The 20,940-nt window shown below is 48.2% G+C and overlaps 1 protein-coding gene across 6 annotated transcripts in view; it reads left to right on the forward strand.

The window, feature by feature from the left end:
• Positions 1-20,940, forward strand: part of TENM4 (teneurin transmembrane protein 4) — a 498,342-nt gene that overhangs the window by 208,305 nt on the left and 269,097 nt on the right. For 4 of the 6 annotated variants that reach the window (XM_006759877.2, XM_015561430.1, XM_015561431.1 and 1 more), the window contains exon 5: positions 3,026-3,235. The exons of the other annotated variants lie outside the window; for them this stretch is intronic. In XM_006759877.2, coding sequence (XP_006759940.1) covers positions 3,026-3,235 — 210 coding nt within the window. The remainder of the gene's footprint in view (positions 1-3,025; positions 3,236-20,940) is intronic. 6 annotated transcript variants of the gene reach the window in all.

The following is a 20,940-nucleotide window of genomic DNA, read 5'->3' on the forward strand; positions in this document are numbered from 1 at the left end:
TCTAGGTTTTTTTAAAAAATATTTTTATTGATTTCAGAGAGGAAGGGAGAGGGAGAGAGAGAGGATAGAAACATCAATGATGTGATGCATCATTGATTGGCTGCCTCCTGTACAACCTCTACTGAGGATTGAGCCTGAAACCTGGGCATGTGCCTGACCAGGAATTGAACCATGACCTCCTGATTCATAGGTCGACAGCGCTCAACCACTGAGCCACACTGCCTGGGCATGACCATATTCCTAATACAACCCTGATACAACCCTTCTGTAGATGCTGGAATGGCACAGCAATGCATTTCACTACATCCATTTTGAGCACCAATATATAATATATATTATAAAACATAGAATTAAATATTAGAAAAGGGCGAAATATATATATAAGGTTTTGTGTGCCCTCCCTCAGGGCCACTTAAATTACAAGCTGCTTATGAATCAGAGGGAGGGAATCGACGTGTTTCTAATAACACTGTACTTCACAGAACCTTCATGAGTTATCGTGTGCCTGCTAGGGGCCTGGCACTGGTTAGGGGCTTTGGGTGTTAGGTTAGGAATAATCAGAGCAACCCTGGAGGCCTGAGGGGATTAGGGAGCACTGGTTTTTGATGCTTTTGAGGTGATTGGGTGGAAGGGAGAAGAAACAGGCATGGGGCTGGGAGGGCACTGTGCTGCCCTTGGCCCAGGGTCTCTGAAGTTGGTAATGGAACAATTTACTTAGTTCTGGAACTATTTATCTCATAAAGTTTGACAGATTTCCTCAGGAAGAGGCTGTAACAAATACCCTGGAACAACAGATCACATTTCTTAACTTGTGTCTGAATTCCAACAGCTCCGCATGGAGTGGTGCTGATTATCTCCAGCTCATCAGAAGCTCTGATTGAGACTATAAGATATCTCTGGTTAATACAAGATGAAGAAATGAAAGTCTATTTACTTAATATATACAGCCTAGTGGAAAAAATTTTCTCCAGAACTGGGACCAATCATGAATGGGTTTCTCCATAGGGTGGTTTCATTCAACTTATTAAACATGTGGGTAGCACTCACCCTGTGTTCTCTTTTTCTTGTGCAAACCGTCTGCTCAGATTTAGTATCTGTAGTCTTCACACCACCTGTATAAAGGTGTGGGTGCCCAACTTCCAAATGAAGAACTGGAAGCCACTTTCCCGAGAACACAGAGTTAAAAGGAAGCTAGGTCACGATGCAAACCCTAGTTCTGTTGAAACTCCAAAGTCCACTCCAAGAATGTACTGTACCCCCAAAATGTGCCACATACCATTATGTGCAAGATGACTACAGGTAAGTACAAATACAGCAGGGCAAACATGATGTCAGAACTAAAGACACGCTGACAGAAGAATGATGACCTCACAGTGACATGTCAGAAAGGCTCTCTCATGGTGAATTGGAGACACTGGTTTGGATGATGTTGAGATGAATCACAGCTCAGATTTTTAGGTGAAGAAACCAAGACAGAGGCGGGAGTCACGCAGAGGTTGCACCGAAGTCACTGATCACTGCTGCCTCAATTGCTCTTACTGAATTTCTAATATGAACCAGCAAACTGTATACACAGCAACTCTACAAAATGTCCCACGTGATTAGGCTCAGGGGTAACATAAGAGTCACAGAGCCTGCAAAATCCTGTAGGATTTGGTGACTGTGACTGAGTGAGCTTCTCTTGGTGGACAGACCATAAAAAGTGTTTTGTTGTTGTTGTTGTTGTTGTTATTGTTATTGTTATTGTTATTGTTGTTGTTTTATTTCAATGATCAGCTCTGTGCCACCTCCCCCGGAGAGCCCTGCCAAATCTTATGATCAATATCTGGGCTGCAATAAGTTTTCTAAGACTCAATCGCTTTAAAAACACAAAAAAACTGGATGGATCTGATTATGTTTTAAAATGTCTCTCAGTCAAGGTGGGAGACAAGGAGCAGCCCTTGCTGTCGTGTGGATGCAATGTCTTGTACTGTAAACTTTTCTATGTCTGTGCTTATTATCCCTCTCGTGTGGACGATGTACTGCACACCTCTAAAGGCCAGCCCCTGAGAGGACTGTGTATTGTCTCATCTCAAAGGTCTGGTCTGGGGCCTTCACCTTCTCCTTCTGAAGAGCTGGGAGTGAGCTTACAGAACCACAGAAAGCTGGGGTCTTAGAAGCATAGACTCCTGGCATGTTAGAAACTTGGAGTCAAATATACTGACTTAGAGCATCCTGGAACTTACTGAATACTACTGTCCTAAAACTACGAGCTTGTTTTATCTGAGACTATTAGAATGGAAGGATCCGAATATGTTAGACACCTAGAATTCATCTATTCAGTAAATCTTTAGTGTGTGCCAGGCACCATGCTAGATTCTGAGGGTTACAGAAGTGAAAAAGAATGCTCAAGTTATTGCACTCAAGGCTTTTGCAGAGAGTGCCAGGATGTAAGAATCTTAACATGTTAGATTCTTAGAAAAGTAAAACAATAGAGTGTTGGAGTCCTAGAATGCCAGAGGGGAGGGGGCGTTGCTGGGTCATTCTCTCCAGCTCTCTCTACCTTTTAGCAAGCTCAGAGCCTGTTTTAGGCATGTCCGATTGAAATCCCACTAATAAGAACATCATTTCAGTTCTGTGACATGACAGAATGGCCAGCTTGCAGTGAGGCCACTGAGGCTGGGAGAGGGGACGGGGGCAGTTGTTGGATAGATAGCAAGGCCAGCCGGACTAGACCCCAGGTTGTCAGGCCTCTCTTAGAGAACAGGCAAAGCAGGAAGGGCCTTCCCTGTTTTCTCGAGGGTGCTCTCTTTCCAAACTTAGCAGACTTCTCTGCACGGAGTCCCCTGCTCTTCAGAAGGAGTTTGCACCAACTTTGCTTCCCAGAGACATCGGCCCCGCCTCCGGGCCACGTGTGCAGTAGACCGTCTGCTGTTGGGAGCCCCCCTCCCCTTGATGCCTGTTTTATTTTGCTCCCCCTTCCTGTGTGCCTCAAAACCAATTTTCATTATTTTTTTCTGTCTGTGTTTGTCTTTGTGGTTCGCAGGTGCTCCCTTGCATTGTTCATCAGCTTCATCAACCCCTATTGAGCAGTCCCCCTCCCCGCCCCCCTCCCCTCCGGCCAATGAGAGCCAGAGGCGGTTGCTAGGCAACGGTGTGGCCCAGCCAACCCCGGACTCAGACTCTGAGGAAGAGTTTGTCCCTAATTCATTCTTAGTTAAAAGTGGCTCTGCCAGCCTGGGGGTCGCAGCGAACGGTAAGTCCCTCTTTCTTCCTAACTTCTGTGGGGGGTTTTCCCCCCTTTCGTTGGCGATGCTGATTAATGTGCCTGCTTTGGCAGCCTGCAGGGGCGGAAGGTCCTGGTGCATGGGGCGCTGGGGGTTGTTGGGGGGCCTGGCGCGGCTCCAAGGCTCAGGTAGCCCCGCTCCAGCCCCACTGAGTGCTGCCGGGCGTGCGCAGGTTGGGAGGCTGCTGTCCCCACCCCACAGATGTCGGGTAGACAGAGCTGCATGGACAGATACGCACGGACAGACACCAGGAGACAGAAACATCAGGTGGAGACAGAGGCAAACAAACATACAAAGATGGATACAGAAAAAGAAGGAAAGGTTAAAACTAAAACAGCACCAATTGGCTCCCTGCTGTGTGCCAGGGACTGTGCCATCCCTGCCACTTGTTGCTTCATTGAATCCTCCTCATAACCCTGCCTAAGAAACCAGTGCCAGAGTGTGCCCCTTAACCATGGAAAGCTGAGAGAACGGGCACTACCTGGATTCTAGCGCTGGCTTTGAAAGTTTCCCAGTTCCCCACTGCCCAGAGACAGAAGGCCCTGGAGTTCCAAGCAGCTGCAGGGCTGAATGCTGGCTGCAGAGAGAGCCACTGGGCATAAGCATCCCTATGCCCATAATAAGCACTCTTCTTGTAAGCACACTGCTATGGCTCTGTTGGGGAGAATCAGTGAGGGAGATGCGGGGGGAGGGAGTGGGGAGTGAGGGGTCAGTGAAAGAGCTCCAGGCTGACCAGGAGCCAGCAGATGCTGATCAGGTGCTGTGTGACCTGGGCCCGGGTGCTTGCCCTCTCTGTGTCCAGCAGAGGCCAGTCAACTTCTTTATAAATGTGGTCTGTAAGGAACTCAAGCCTCCAAGAGGGGGATGATGGACAGCCTCCGCTCTCTTTGAAAACCAGAGCAGACTTTGGCCTTGAAGGTTCTCTTCTGACAAATTATTAGGCCCAGCATTCTCTTTCACCAAAAGTCGCACCATCCTTCACAGCCTTTTCCCTGTGCTCCCTGAAGGTATCCTTTTGGTGGTTGGGTGTCACTGCTCCTCTAAACCTTTTAGCAACTTATGTTTTAAGTTATGTGCAGAAACAGGATCCCTGGACTGGGAGAAAGGAACCCTGTGTTCCAGTCCCAGCTCTGTGGCTCACTGGCCATTTCCTTGGCAAATCACTGTCCCTCTCTAGGTCTCAGTTTCCTCAGTTGCCAGTGATGGAGGCATCTCTAAGGTATTCTGATTTTATGAGTGTTAATGCGGTGCTGACTGAGGTGTCCCTGCCAGTAGTCTTTTCAAGCTTGGTGGCGGGAGGGGGAGAGAAGGGAGGAATATATATACTAACATAATACACACACACACACACACACACACACAAACACACATTATGAATTCTTTATTCATCTCTGAGTACATAAACCTTGCAGGTAAAAGGCCGGAGATTAAAGTCCTTAATCTCTCCCTTTGCTAATTAACTGAACAAGACCAATCACTTTGTTGCAAGTTCTGCAGCAAATTGACAACATTATTGCATTACTGAAGTGCAGGGAAGATGGGAGGACTTTGGCTTACAGATTTCTGCTCAATTATGCTCCTCTGTGCTCCTGCTGCCCAAAGGACCCAGAGACACTTTGCATTTCTCCCCTGGGGCCTTGCTCTGAGAGTGCTGCTCTAAAGCTTTGGAATGAATGTGTTCCATGCCTGAAGGGAGTGTCTGGGTCCTTAATGGTCTGCTGCTCTGGGGTTGGTGGGTCATAAGAGTGCCAGTGAGTCTCACCCCACATCTGGACCCTGCCTGACACCTTCCCAAACCTTCTATAAGCTAAAGGACCTGCTGAGACAGGCATGTACCCAGTGCTAGCAAGGGAAGTTGGGTGGGCCCTGTTGCATAGTGGCTCCAATAACGGTTTATAGGGCAACGTTTAATTTTTTTTCATGAAAAAAAAACTGTATAATTATTTTAAAAGGATTGTCTTTATTTTTATCAATTATAAAAGTAACAATGCTTCTTAACATTCAAATAATAGAGAAAGGTAAAAAGTGAAATTCTCTTGTAATCCTTCCTCTCAGAAATAACTACTTTTAACAGTTTGGAGCATGGCTTTACAGATGCTTTTTATGTAGTGTTAACTAAATGGATGAATGAATGAATGAGCAAGCAGTACAGACTATGGGAAAACCACATGGTAGTCAAGAGAGCAAAAGCCATAGAATCAAACCTTCTGAAACCAGGTCCCAGACATGTGATCCTGGGCAAAGAACCTAACTTCTCAGATCACCAGTTAGTTGCTCCATAAGTGAAATGGGAAAACCTTTCAAGGTTGCTGTGGAGTTTTAAAATGCTGAAGGTGATAAGGGTCCTTATTTCCCTTCCCTATATTCACATCCCCACCCTCTTCCACTAATTTCAGGCTTTAGAGACCACACTAAATGGATCAATTGCTCTAGTTCCTTGAGAAGCCTGCTCCCCTGGAGACTTAATGCAGAATGTACTTTAAATGACAAAGGCGGCCCCTGAAAGGTGAAAATGATGGGTTTCCTGTGGTGGGAGCTGACTCAGCGCCCTGCACGCAAGGCTGACCTCTGGGAGCCAGCCTTCCAGAAGCTGGGGCCATGCTCTCCAGTGGCTCCCCAGAGGCCCTCTGCCCACAGCTGTGTCAACTCCAGCCCAAGGCTGAAACCCCTGGTCCAGGAGGCCTCAGAGCCGCCCGCTAAAATCCCCATGTAAAGTGCAAGGAGAACACGTGGGGCATCACAGAGCCCCTCATTGTCTCTGCGGAAAAGAAAACAGGGGAAGTAGCTCTTTCTGTCATCAAAATCCTAATCCACCCCCAAAGATAACCATCTCAAAATCACTGATATATATAAAGAAAGATTTCCCTAAAATATCAACTGGTCACAGTTGAAAAGCTAAGGAAGTGATTCGGATTAAGTAGGTATTTGTCCCTACCACATAGAAACTTTTCAGAATAAATATTAAATGTTCCATGAATTGTTCTAATCCAAATTCTAAAAGAAAGGAGCTTTAAAAAGCTGGGGGTTAATACTAAAGAGGGTCAGGGGATAAATAGCTCAGAGCAAGCTGTCCCAAAGCACAGGTGAGGTAGGGGTGGGTGGAGAATGTATATGTAATCAGCACCTTCTGTGTGTGTGTCTTTTCTTTGTATGCATTATCTTATTTGAGTTTCCATTTATCTTCACTTCTCTTGTTCCTATATCCGTTGTCTTAAGAGGCATGGCAAAGATTCAAACCCAAGCCTGTTTGAGTCCAGAACTCCTCTGTTTTGTATTTATTTTTTTCCCTTTTTTTAAACTTGTTTTTAGTGCCAGATCCTATTATTTCTATGTCTTCTCCTTAGTAGGAGGCTGGAGAGGATAAGAGGAATCCCACCAAAAACAAAAAGTTGATTTTTAAAAAATTCCAAGTTGTTGGGTTCCTATTACTCACCTCACAAACCATGATGACACACTGTGTCAGAGGTGTTTTAGCTCATTGAATCTAATTAAACTTTCCATTTACCTTGTAACATGGCCACTTCTAGTCTCATTAAAGCAATAGAGGGCCAGAGAGGATAAGTGACTTCCCCTCCATCACACAGCTACTGAGTGCTAGAGCCAGATTTGAACCCCAGATCAGTCTGACACCACAGAGTGGAACCGTTGCACTGTGTTTGTGTGCGTACTGTAGGAGTTTCGAATCAGACCAGGTGACTTAGACTCTACATTTTGATGCTGCTTTGTGTGAGCCAGGGCCTGGATGCTGAGCTGTCCACACCTTTTCTCCTCCAAGCACTGGCCCGTCCTGCGTTGCGTTATGGATTAGATTTCTCAGGCTGGTCACACTGTTCACCACTGTTGTTGGCAGTTTCACTGACTTTCTCGGGTCTTAAGCTGCTGGGTTTACTGTTTTGACTTCCAATCCAATGGAGGCGTGTTTATTTCTCTTTCTAGATGGGAAACACTGCTATGCATGCAAGCTGCCTCCAAAAAGTGAGCTCTTAAAACAGAAGATTCAACTTAATTTAGAACCCCCAATTGAGATTCCCCTGGGGGTGTCAGCTAGGGTTCTTTTAAGTCAGTTTGTGAAGTCAGAAGGCAAAACTGTGCCTTTTTCTTACAGTTGAGGTCCGGCGAGGTTTTTGTCTCCTTTCACTGTGAATTTCATGGATCCTGTTTCCATGTTGCATGCCAGCTGCAGGTTCTTGGGTCTGAGTGTGTCCTGAGTTCTAAGAGTAAAGGACCTAACTAGGGTGTGTGAAGTTTTCAGGCAATTTTGTTCACTTCTCTCAACTCTCTTACATCAAAGGACTCCTGATAATCAATAAATTCTTATACCAGCTATCTAGGGAAACACCTAACTCCTAGTAGCAACAGCAAACAAACCAATAAAAAACACCTGATTTCCTCCCCTTTATTCATTCATTCATAGTGGCATTTGAAGTATTTGTGGGTGTTTTCTAGACAGATGAGGGATGAAGGGCATTCTAAGCAAAGAAATTCTATAAAATAGATACCTAATTTATGGGGTATGAATCCCTTCAATGAAACCTTTCTGAAATCAGGTGTTCCAATATAAGAAAGAGAATAGAGTCCATATACTATACTTCTCCTGATATCCCTAAGGTGCTGGGATGAACCGTGAGAGTCAAACATTAATATTTCTGCACAGAAGCATAAGACTCTGAACCTCATGTCAGTAAAGGTCAGGTTTTGCCACCAAAAGTTTTGATAAAACTTCCGAGGTTTGGAATGGTGGCGAATGGATGGTGATCATGAATTGTGCTTTTTCAAAACGGGAGATATCACAACACAGAACAGTGTGGTAACTTGCCCCCCCGCCCTTACAGAGATAACTAGGTAACTTGACAACTAGAGAGCATGATACAGGTGCAAGTCGCTAACGGGGAATCTGTATAGAAGCACTTGCTGTTTATCCATTAAGACTGTTTGGAAAGGCCAAGTGCCCCCTGCTGTAGACCTGGGAGGTCGAGGGCCAGTGGCAGCAGGCTGGCTGGTCACAGGCCTGGGAATTCAGGAGCATAAAGGCCAAGTACTTAATTCTCCGACATTTAGAACTCAGCAGCTCTGAGTTTCTAAGGAACCTTTCCCCACAGCCCGCGAGGGTGTATAGAGCCTAGTTCTTTGACACCCTTCTGTCTTCTGGACAGACTCCCCACTATGAGGCTGGAGACCTGGTTTTTCCCAGGTCTGGTTTCCTCGTTCAACTGCAAGTTCCTTGAAGTTGGCTTTGTCCACAGCTGTATCTTCAGTGCTGAGCACCTGTAAGTGCTAAAATAATAATAAAAAAAGTTGATTTCCTCTCTTCTTCCTTTCCATCAGCCCCTCCCACACAACCCACTCCCAGGAAGGGTGCTATGTGCCACACACATGATAAAACTGCGGGGACTCCCAGTAATGGAGCAGTTTACCCAAGTGCAGAGCCAAGATGCAAAGCAGAGCCCCAGACTCCGGTGTCCTTTCTCTCTTACCAGGTACCTCCCTCACCTGTGGCCTCCCACCAGGGACAGGAGATTATGTCCCCATAATTGGGGGCAACCACACAGGGTTCACTTCTATTTTGGTCTGGTTTACACAGGCTTTTTCATACATTACCCCAGGCAAACTCTGGTGACTCTAATTTAATTGCCACATTGGCTTTCTAGGAGGTAAGGCTTCTTCCTGACCTTGCAAAGTAAACAGGTCACATTTTGAATTAATGTAATCGAATGGCCTGGGAGAAACAGGGCCTTCTAATTAGTCACTCATGTGACACAATGGGTAGACTCTTTGCAACTCCTTTTCCACTAATTTCCCCCAAATACCATGGCATTAAAAGGTACAAAAATAACCTTTTTGGTGCACGGCTTGATTGGATCTAGGAATTCCTAGACCACCCCCAGAGGAAGGCACATTAGCCGTGTGTCCGGGTTTTTTCCATCTGGAAACTGAGCCTGGTTTGTATCTCCACTGAAATGTCAGTGGCCTGCTCCATGGTGCCCTGTGACACCAGACGACATCTTAAAGCATCTCCTGACACTTCAGGGCCCAGACTGTTGAAGAGGCGCCTGGAAGGAGGCCAAGGAGAGTTTGGGAGGTTAGTGTAACTAACATTCCCGAAGCCTTCGCATTCCCAGGGCACGTTCACATCCATCGTCTCTGTGAGTCCCCAGGGGAGCGCCATGAGGCTAGCCAAGTGTGGAGTATTGTGACACTGCGGTGTGGAGGGAATGGGCAGAGTGAGAGAGGCGAGCAGCTTGGCATGGAGCTGCCCCTATGGCCACACAGCCAACAGTGGTTCTCAACCTTGGCTGAGGTGAGGCCACAACATTAGTAACAAAGGAAAAGTATTTCTGGAGGATGAGGCCCAGAAACCAGGATTTTAAAAAAGATTCCCAGGTGATTCTAATGTGCAGCCAAGGTTGAGAACCACTGGCCTAGAAGCAGGTCAACCTGCAAGGTGGCTGCCATCCTCATCAGCGCAATGCTCGGGTAAACCTCACTTGGAGAGACCTCACCTTAACCTAAGCCTGAACTGGCTTGGACACCTGCTGGCCTGGGGCAGCCTACCTGGCTCCTGGGCCAGCCCAGCTCTGCCTCTCACAGGCCCTGTGACCTTGCCAGACCCTTGCCCTCTGGTTCCCTAGCTTTCCCCTCTGGACACTGAGAGAACAGAAGCAGATCAACATTTCCACAGGCTTATTCCTTCGGGTGTCACTGTCAGCCTGTCCATCCACACGGCTATTTACTTCCCTTTAAACGGCCTCCTTTCTCGAACTTTTTTTTCTCTCACCCAAATGAATTTATTTTTCAAGGAGATTGTGTATTACTGCTGCAATTCACTTGCCGTAAATAGTAGCTGTAAAAATAAATACAACGAAAGCCAAAGCTGGTTGTCACATTCTGGTGAGATCATGCCTGCTCAAGGACACTGAGCGGAGACTTGCTCCTCTTTGTCAAATGGGGACTTTGGGGAGTCTTAGGTGTTAAAAACACACTAGCACCAAACTGAGGCTTGCTCCTCCTCCACATCATCAAAAGGACTGGAGAAATGGTAGCTCTCCTGCACGTGATTCAGTGTGATTTAATGTGTGTTCACACGCGTGCCACCCCCAAATCACATGCATAGGATGCACAGCTCCGTGGCTTTGGCTAGTGCTCCTTCTAGCCTTTTAATGTCCCCCCTGCCCCCAGCCAGCTCACCTTGAGAATAAACATCTCTTGCTGCTCCCAGAACCTACCCGTCTCTCCTTTCCTTAGTGTAGTCTTTTCTGAGTATCTGTTCCCACCCTCCCCTTTGCAGCCCCCTGCCCTCTGCCCCTGTCATCAGGGCTGAGCTGGGTGCTTTGAGCTCAGCTGGATCCCCCATTACTGCTTAATGGCTCCCAGTTTGGACCAGGAAACCATGTGGCTTTCTCTTCTTCCCTCCCCTTCCTCTGCTGTCTCCCCTCCTCCTTCTCCCTCTGAATTGCCATTATTTATATAGGTGTTTGAGATTAAACAACTGAAAAAAAAACACACAACACACCCTCTGCTTTAAAAAGCCTGAAAGGACTGAAGTCAGAAGGAAAACAGAGCTGGCATAGTGTGGAGCCATGGGGGAAAGCTAGGTTATGGAGGTCTGCAGGTCTTTGCTGTGCTGTGTGGCCAGGAGCAAGCTACTTAACTCTCAGGACCTCAGTTTCCCCCTCTGTAAAATGGGTATTGGTTTTAATAGTGTTTCACAAAATTGTTGTGTAAATGAGAAAAAAAATGGGTAAGACTTCTAACATAGCGATTGTGACAAAAATGGGCGCACTAGGAGTGTTAGTTTCCTTTTTTTCTTCTGGAACCCAAAAGTTTTTGGACAGATATCTCTGGAAGGAAGGCAGATGCCTATACTCCCACTGTCCGGGCTTGGAAAAAGTACAACAGTTAACAGCTTTGTATTGGAGCCCCGAGCTTTAACCCCCTCCCCCTCCCTAGTGATTCCCAGAGATTTAGGATCAGGGCTCCAGCCAAGGCCGCAGCTAAACAAACATAGCAGGGGGTCTTGGAAATTGGGCCTGGGCCTTCTTGCTGGGGCTCTGCCTTGCTTCCATTCCCCACAGTTCCCGGGGAGGAGACCCCATGATGCCTTTTCCTTCTGGTCAGCTGGCCTTCCCCCCAGAGTTGAAAGGAGAGGAAAATGGCTGGTAATTCATTTAGGCTTCACTCCCGCTCTCCTGAAGGGATCATATTTCTATAAATAACTCCAGGAAGCTGCTGCCAGGCTAAGAACAGTAATACATATATTTGCACTTCCAGAAACCCCCTTTTTGCTGCCATGGAGGTTGGGGGTGGGAGAACATGCACCCCATGTGAACCAGGTTCCCCTCCCCACTAGCTGGATGACCTCACCCGAGCTTACCTCTCGCCAGTGTCGCCTTCTGTAATATAGGGGTTAAGAACAGCAGTCTGGGGTTGTTTCAAAGGTGTGATGGAGTAATATCTAAGACTAGAATGGGGGCTCAATGTTTACAGGTCTCCCCTGTAATCTTTGGCAGAGAATGGGGTGTGTTTTTAGTTGGCGAGGAGGTCACCTGATCACAATATAGGCTGTGAGCTCTTGGTGCTGTCATCCTGAGAATGAGCTGATACTTACCTATTGGTAAAATGGACGTTGAGCTGATACTTCCTTATTAGCTGGTTTTGTACAATCCTGCTCCCTTTAACCAAAGCGTTTCCTGCCAGGCTTCTCTCCTTGCTGGCCTCCCTGCCTCCCGCCTCTCCCTTTACTCCATCCTCACACAGTCCCAGGGTGATCCTTCCAAAGCCCAGATGCCCACCCTGCTGCCCTGTGGGTGACTCCCTGCAGGATTCCCACTGCTGGCGGGCTCAGGCCCTACATCCTCAGCAGAGCTGCTGAAGCCCTTCTTCACAGAGGCCCTCCCACCCTCTCTTGCTGCTTCTTGCTGTTGTACCCCCACTAGGAGCTATGGCCACAGCAAACTGACACCGCTCATGAGGGGACAGAGGTCATTCCCCATGCCCAAGGCAGGGCCTGCCAGGAATATCTGGAGCTAACTGAGAGCAAAGGCTGTGAACACAACGAAATCTTACTGATGTAGAGTGAGAACAGGGAAAGGTCGTTCTGATCTGGAGTGATATGGGAAGAGATGAAACTTGTTTACCCTTTAGAGCCAATTCAGTTCAGCACATTTTTATTAAAGACCTACTATGTGCCAGGGCCCAGGGAGAATAGAAGGCCCTTCTCTCACCTGTGCACCGTTGGGGAGACAGACACCTAAACAGCTCTGCCCTGACGCAGGAATCCATGAGGCAAACAAAGCAGGCGAGTGCCACCAGGGTGCGGGGGGCTACGGAGGCTACTGCAAAATGGGAGGTTGTGGGGACCCTCCGGAGAAAGACGATAACTCCCCAAGGAGCACAGGCATGTTTGCACAGTCAGGCTCTGTCTGGAAGTGAGCTGTAGTTTTATGGGTCTGTAGGGCTGCTATGGACCAAACCTTGGCCTCCCAAAAGTCATCTGTAACCCCCATGTGACTGTGTTGGAGATAGATCCTTCAAAGAGGTGATTAAGGTCATAGAGATCACGGGTGGAACCCTGGTCTGAAGAAACCGGTGTCCTTATAAGAGAGGAGGGGACCCCAGAGCTCACTTGCTGTCTGTCATGGGACACAGCAGGAAGGTGGTCATCTGCAAGCCAGGCCAGGAAGAGAGCTCTCACCAGCAACCAAACCCTGCTGGGATGTTGAACTTGTCTTCCCAGACTCCAGAACGATGGGAAATGAATGCCTGTTGCTTGAATCACCCCGTCTATGGTACTTCCTTATGGCAGCCGAGCAGGTGAAGACGGCCTCTCTGGCATAAGGAGAAGCCTAGGTATTCATACTTCGCATGTCATGTGTTTGTGTCAACCAAATTTTTTCAGCCTAATGTGGGCTTTGCAGCATTTAGTTCTGAAACATGCAGTCATTCAGCAGATGTTTTTAAAGTGTATGCTTTGTGTAGGGTTCTGTGCTATAGAGTTTTGATCAGCAGTCAGTAGTGCCTCCCTTGTGTGGCCATGTGCACAGGGGGCAAGTGAAGGGGACCCCAGGAGCTGCCGCCACAGGGGCATGGTGGAAGGCAAGGCTGTCTTCCTCTCTGTGAAGAAACAGCTAGTGCCTGGCTGGCGTGGCTCATTGGTTGAACTTCGACTTACACTTTAGGAGGTTACGATTCAATTCCGGGCCCGGGCTTAGTCCCAGGTTGTGGGTTCAAGCCCCAGTGTGGGGAGTGCAAGAGACAGCCAATCAATTATTGATGTTTCTCTCTCCCTCTCCCTTCCTCTCTGAAATCAATAAAAATATATTATAAAGAAAGAAAGAAACAGCTAATATGACACAGGCCCTGCTCCACCCTGCCTCCTCCCACTCTCATGGGGCAGCCTGTTCAGAGTCTCACTTTTCCTGTGGTTCAAGGTGGAAGATGGAGAGAACATTGGGGTCCAAGGATAGGCTTGCTGCTCAGGGTCATACTGATTTCAGAGCTTACTGCGAGGGGTCCGCAGTGGCAGGCAGAGCCCCAGGAACCCATGAGAGCCTGGCCCACCTTGGATTGTGCAACAGATGAGCAGATTCCATCACTGGGCACCTGCAGGGGGCCAGGTGCTGGGCCAGGTGCCACACCTTTCCCACTGAAATGTAGGCAGGTGGGCTCTAGAGCAAAAGAGTTACATGGGTGGACTTGAATTTTGGCTCCCTTGCTACTGGCTGAGATCCTTAGCAAATGATTTAACCTCTGAGTTTCCACTTTTTCTCGTGTGTAAAATAGAGGTAATAATAACACCTCCCTCACAGATGTTGTTCGAGTTCAATGTGAAATTATGTACGAGAAGCGCTTAGCCAGGACCGGTTTGGTATAAAGTCTTAAATAGCAACCGCTGTTACTGTTATCATTGGATTTTTTTGTTCGTTTGTTTATTGTTTTACCAAACTGAGTCTCAGAAAGGTACAATAACCTGGCCACGATCCCAAGATATAAGTGGCATTTTGCATCCCAGGTGTGCTTGGCCCCCTCCTCCTCTCACCCCACCAGGCCCGCTTCTCTCCTCTAACAGCCATCATTCCCCCTTTCTTGACAACCCTCAGGAAGCCTCCCCAGCAGATCAGAGATTTCTTTCACCAGCACCCCACCCTCCTGCCGCAGTCCCCGGCCCCTGGCCAGAATCCCCCTGAATGGAAACCGCTGAGTTGCACTCTGGCTCCTCGCTCTTTTAAGATGCCCCTGTTGGGTCCCTGTGTGGGTGACAAGATGATGCATGAGGCCTGGCTAAGCAGCTTATTTGTCTGAGCTGGTGATGGCCTTTGTCCTGAGGTGGGTTAATAGTAAGGGGCAGTGGCCCTTTAAAGCCCGGACAATGGACAGGCTTCTCAGGTCACCGAATCACTCAGCAAATGGCCGGAGCTCCTCAGAGCCCGGGAGGCCCCTGCCCCTTCCACTCAGTGGTAACCCTGCTCTTCATCTAGTGATGCGTGGCTCCCGCCCAGCAAGAAGAAACACTTGGATTAATGGGGGAGAAAGACTCAAAGAGGATTAGAATGACAAAGGACTTCAGAGGCGGAAACCGAGATTGAGAGGGACAAGAGCTAAATCCTGACTTCGCAGGTGACCCTGCACCCCACACTGCAATGTGCTTTCCTAGCTTGCTTTCTGCCCTCCCCAAATACATTGGGTCCCAGTGACCAGGCTGATTTCCCACCCTCACCTTTCACTATTGGAACCTAACTCTACAGATTACAGCTCACACTTCTTAAACCAGCGGGCAGGACCCATCAGAATTTACCCTGGTCCCTCCTTCTTAAATCTCTCTGAACTCCCCAAGCCCTCTCTCTACGTGTGGCTTTCACCACCTGCTTCAGCCAAAGCAGCTTTCTTCGGTTGGTTTCCTGCATTTGCTTCAGAGTAATAATTTGTTTAAAGAACACTCTGAATATTAAACATTTTTTTCAAAGTATGAAAAAATCAAGCTTTGCATTGTATAAAGAGTGGCAGGGCTGGATTCCCAATTTCGGTTTTTCTCTCAGTGTGTGTATTCATTCATTCATCCTACAAAGATTTCTTGAGCACCTACTGTGTGCCAAACACTGAGACAGGCCATGGAGAACTTACAGGAATGAGATAGGAGTGGGGCCCGGGGACTCAAGAATGCATATGTGGAAAGGAGCCACTGACACTGGTATCTAGATGGCCAATGGTGACCTCGACAAGGACGTTTTCAGGGTCTGGAGGCAAAATCCAGAGGAGGATGGAGGGATGATGAGAGAGGAGAGACACGGTTTAGATAACTGAGTCTCTGTGATTGTACTTTGAGCCACGGATTATTTGCTAATTACAATGGGATAAAGGTCCCCTTACAGTGAGGAGGTCAGGACTTAATCATCACCTTTGCAAGTAATCAAACAGTAGTCAGATGAGAAGTACATTCCATCATACACGAGATGTGCTTGTTAAGAATATTTTACCTGAGTCTAATCATGAGAGAACAATCAGACACATCCAGAATACAGGACAGGCTGTGCAGCAACTGGCCTTTAGGATCATGAAAAACAACAACAACAACAAAAAAGAGAAAGAAATTGGGAGTCTTGGTGTGGGTGGGAGACTGCTCTAGGTTAAAAGAGACTAAATAAATAAATAAGAGCCAAATGCAATACTTGAATTTTGATTAGATCCTAAGGTTTTTTTAAAAAGACTATACAGAAGATACATTTTGGGAAAAATGGAGGAGATTTTTAAATATGGTGTATGTTAGGTGATATTATGGAAGAATTGTTCCTTTTCTTAGTTGTGGTCATGATATTGGGGTTCAATGGCAGCCTGTCCTTACTCTTAGGAAATGGCTGCTGATGTAAACAAAGTGGCTTGGTGTCTGCAATGGTGTTTCAGATGGTCAGAAAAAAATTCACATATAGAGAGAGAAAGCAACGCGCCAGCATATTAACAATGGACAGATTTAGGTGAAGAGTATGTGGGTGTGTTTTTGTACTACTCTTGTCGGGTTGAAAGCTTTCAGAATATAAAGTGGGGGGAATTTTTCTTCAGTTGGAGAGCGATTGGACAAGAGCAACTTAGTTTTTGGAAAGGTTTCCTGGCATGGAGGAGATGTGGTCCTTTTTTTTTTTTTTTAGCAAGATCCACCCTCCCCGTCTTCAAGAACTCGGACTGTAGAAACCCTCTAAACCTCCGCAGAGAACTGACAGGTCAGCAGTTGTGATAAAACAGGCCCTTCCTGGGCGTGGAGCGGGCTTCAGCGAGGCCCTGGAGCCGGTAATGCGAACCACATTGGCGGAAGTGTGCAGAGCCCCACCCCAGAAACAGCCCTTCTGTGCTGAGACAGGACAACTGGAACGAATTATGTGCACTCATACTTGTTAAACTGCCTTGGCACCAGAAGTGATCCTCGTAACCCGAGCTTTACAGCGGCGGCCATAGTTAAAGCTGGGCCAGCCTGGCCCCCGCACCCCCTCTGCTGAGGTTTATAGCTAACGCATAAAACAATTCAGCATGAGCTGAAACATGAAAAACTCCTCCGGACTGTAAAGGCAGACCTTTCTGTTTCAAGTTTTCTAGGGAGGCAGTGTTTGGGAATAAAACCTTTTTAGTCTCCTTCTGCTTTTCCAGCCCTTGGCCCGGCTCCCAGCTCCACCCCAACCCCAATCCTACGCCCCACCTCCAACCAGACCACAATCCAATCAAACACAGAAGCCCTTGCATTTTGTGGTTGGGAGGGTTCTATTGCTGCTGGGGAGTCTGAACACTGGAACTGTGTGGCCTCGGGCATGTTGGTTCACCTCTCGGAGCTTCAGTCTCTTGGTTATTGATATGTCATATTTATCGCAGGGTTGCCCTGTGTGAGTGTGTGGGCACTGAGTGCATGGGGCCTATACACAAAGTGAGTGAGATCTGTAAAAAATAGTTGTCTTATTTGATCATGTAGAAAAATGTTACAAAAATTACTTGTTTTTATCTAAAAGACTAGAGACCTGGTGCACGGATTCATGCACAGGTGGGGTCCCTCGGCCTGGCCTGCAGGGATCGGGCCAAAACTGACTCTCCGACATCCCCCAGGGGTCTCCCTCCTCTCTGGTTCCAGGTGCATCACCGGGAAACTGCAGCTGTCAAGTCACCACAGCTCAGCAGCTCCTACATTGAGCGTCTGCCCCCTGGTGGTTAGTGTATGTCATAGCTACCTGTTGGATGGTTGGACTGTTGGACCGTCACTTAGGCTTTTATATATATAGACTAGAGACCCGTTGCAGGAAGATTCCTGCAAGAATAGGGCTTCGCCCCTGTCTCTGCCGCTCCTACCCCACCCTTCTCTGCCACTCCTACCCAGCCCGTCTCTGCCACTTCTCTCCTGCCTGTCTCCGCTACCTTGGCTCTGTTGCTTGGCTTCCTTCTATGATGTCTTCAGTCTTCGCTCCCAACTGGTATATGCAAATTAGCTGCCATCTTTGTTGGTGGTTAATTTGCATATTTCCCTGATTAGTCAACGGTGGGCATAGCAAAGGTATGGTCAATTTGCTTCTTTGTCTATTATTAGATAGGACTAGAGGCCCCGTGTACAAAAATTTGTGCACTCAGGGAGGAAGGGTTGTCCCTCAACCCAGCCTGTGCCCTCTCACAGTCTGGGACCCCTAGGGAGATAACGACCTGCTGGCTTAGGTCTGCTCCCGGTGGCAGAGGGCAGGCCCAATCCCTAGGTGCGGCCCCTGGTTGGGCTCAGAGCAGGGCTGATTGGGGAGTTGGGGCACCGCCCCCTGTCATGCACAGAGCAGGGCGGATCAGGAGGTTGCGATGCCACCCTCAGTCACGCTCAGGGTAGGGCCGATTGGGGGGTTGGGGCCCCTCCCCCTGTCACACTCAAGGCAGGTTCGATGGGGAGGTTGGGCGCCACCCCCTGTCTCACACAGAGCAGGGACAATCGGGGTTGGGGCACTGCCCCCTGTCACATACAGAGCAGGGTCGATCAGGGGGTTGGGGAGCTCCCCCCTGTCATTCACAGAGTAGGGCTGATAGGGGAGTTGGGGCACCACCCCCTGTCACACACAGAGCAGGGCAGATCAGGGGGTTGGGGCGCCGCACGCTGTCACACACAGAGTCACAGGGCGATCAGGGGGTTGGAGAGCTCCCCACTATCAGGCACAGAACAGGGCTGATCAGGGGGTTGGGGCGCCTTCTCCTGTCACGAACAGAGCAGGGCAGATAGGGAGGTTGTGGCCCCGCCCCCTGTGACACACAGAGCTGCAGGGCGATCAGGGGGTTTGGGCACTGCCCCCTGTCATGCTGATCCCGGTGCCAGGAGGCCTCGCGGCTCCACTGATCCCGGTGCTGGGAGGCATATTACCCTTTTACTATATAGGATAGAGGCCTGGTTCATGGGTGGGGGCTGGCTGGTTTGCCCTGAAAGGTGTCCTGGGTCAGGGTGGGGGTCCCCACTGGGGTGCCTGGCCAGTCTGGGTTAGGGGCTGAGGGCTGTTTTCAAGCTGGCGGGTGACTGAAGCTCCCAACTGCTCCTTTTTTCCTTTTTTTTTTTTATTCTGGGCCAGCTTTAGCTCTGACTCCAGCTCTTAGGCCTCTGCTGCTGAAAGCAGGTATCTGGTTTGTTTGTGTTCTATAATTGAAACCCTGCATCAACTCTAGCTCTGAGATCCCGGCTCCCTGAAAGCAGGTTTCTGGGGTTTTGTTTAGCTTCTATATTTGTAACTATGTTTCAAACTGCAAGCTCAGAGGCCGGCAAGGCAGGCGGGGAACGTTGGTTTCCTCCGTCACTGAAGCAAGCAAGCCTCATGTTAGCTTCAAGCTGCCTGGCTGCTGGCCGCCATCTTGGCTGGCAGCTAATTTGCATATCACCCTGATTAGCCAATGGGAAGGGTAGCAGACATATGCTAATTACCATGTTTCTCTTTTATTAGATAGGATAGCCAAAGTGCAGTTCTCAGTGGAAGAGAAATTACATGGAAAGCCACTGGGAAAGAAATTGATTTTATTCTATTATTAAGAATTGTTGGTATAAGGGGGAGAGGGAGGATGTGGATAGGATTTGAAGTCACATAGGCCTATGTTCAAATCATAGCTATGCCAGTTCCTTGCAGTGATCTAGGCAGGTTAGTTGTCCATTCTGAGCTTCGGTTGCTCTGTCTGTATAATAGGGTACAGTAACCCAAAGCAGCAGGTGAGTGAGGAATCAGCACCCTTTATGAAAACCTCTTAGCCCAGCACCTAGCAAATGAAGCATTCGATGAACAGAGCTGCTTCAATTCGTACTGAATCTGAGACGAGGAAGACTCCCGATAGCCAGGCCTGTCTCTCAAATGCTGTTCTTGAGCACAAGGAATGACAGACCAAGGGCAGCCAGCTGACATCAACAGCCCTACCCTGCAGACCTACAGACGGATGATGAAAATGCACTGTGATTCCCGCCCTGTGAGGTTGTCTCTCTGCCTAGCCCTTTAAGCTACGAGGGGTTTGATGGGCTGGGAGGACACTGACGATGAGAAGAAACTTGAATTTGCTCAATTTTAAGCAAGGCTGCAGGTTGCTCTTTCAGATAAAGCCCAGTGCCCAGACATCTGTGTGTCAGGCAAAGGAGACAATTTCTGCTGGCCTGGTTCTTTTGGCAAAGATGACTAGAGATGGGTGGGAAGCTGTGGACCAGAATGGGGGTCCTTCCTTTTTTCTGCTTGAGTCAGGATTAAGCAACCCCAAGTTGCTTCATCGTTGAAGGTTCAGCATTTTAACTGGAGTCACCACAGGTCACTTACAATCCCAACTCTGCCCCCAATATCCGTGTGACACTGGGAAGTCCCTCTCCCTCCTTGGCCCTCACTTTCCTTGTCTGAGAAGGACCAATAAGACCACCTGCTCTGCTGGCCTCCCAGCCTGTCCCGTGGCTCCTGTGAGAGGCAGCCCATGAAGGTATGAGAGCTACACAGGGCGGCGGAGGAAGGTGGTCCCAGGAGCGTGCCTGAGGGCTCTAGGTGCTTCCCCAAAAAGCTATATGCAAACAGAGGATGTTATCACTAAAATCCTCAGTGAACAGAATATTTAGTAAATGGGAACATTGTAAGTAGAAGGTAGCAGAGAATACTAACAGTTCCTTACCCTCTGTTACCCTTAATTTATTCTGGTTTTTGCACATTAAAGGAGCACACCTGGATTGTCAAGGCTTTTAAGCAGGTTAAATATGCCATCACTAGAGATCTAGGTATATTCCTTTACTAGAAAAAAAAAGATTTTCAAATATGACTTAAAAATCACTATCCTCCTGGAGAGGTGAGAAGCTATGACAGGCAATGAAATGATGTGTGTTTGCTGAGCGTGTATGTCTCCTGCCTGAAGCAGAGGAAGGAATCTACAAAAAGGGGCAGATGAGGGTAGAAAGGAGCTGGACTTGCTTCCTGCTCATTTGTAGGTTGGGCTGAACATCTCTGCGTTTATGGAGATAAGACAGGTGGGCATACCCATCCCCAACCCCTCAACCTCCACACCAGGGTTCCTTTACTTTTCTGTCTCACTTGTTTCAAGAATCAAGATCCTTGCAGTGAAGGAGAAGGAGAAGGAGAAGGAGGAGGAGGAGGAGAAGGAGAAGGAGAAGGAGAAGGAGAAGAAGAAGAAGAAGGAAGAAGAAGAAGACAATGATGGTGGTGGTGGTGGTGGTGGTGGT

This window comes from Myotis davidii, unplaced genomic scaffold, assembly GCF_000327345.1.
Source record: "Myotis davidii unplaced genomic scaffold, ASM32734v1 scaffold916, whole genome shotgun sequence".
In the NCBI taxonomy this organism is placed as follows: Eukaryota; Metazoa; Chordata; class Mammalia; order Chiroptera; family Vespertilionidae; genus Myotis; species Myotis davidii.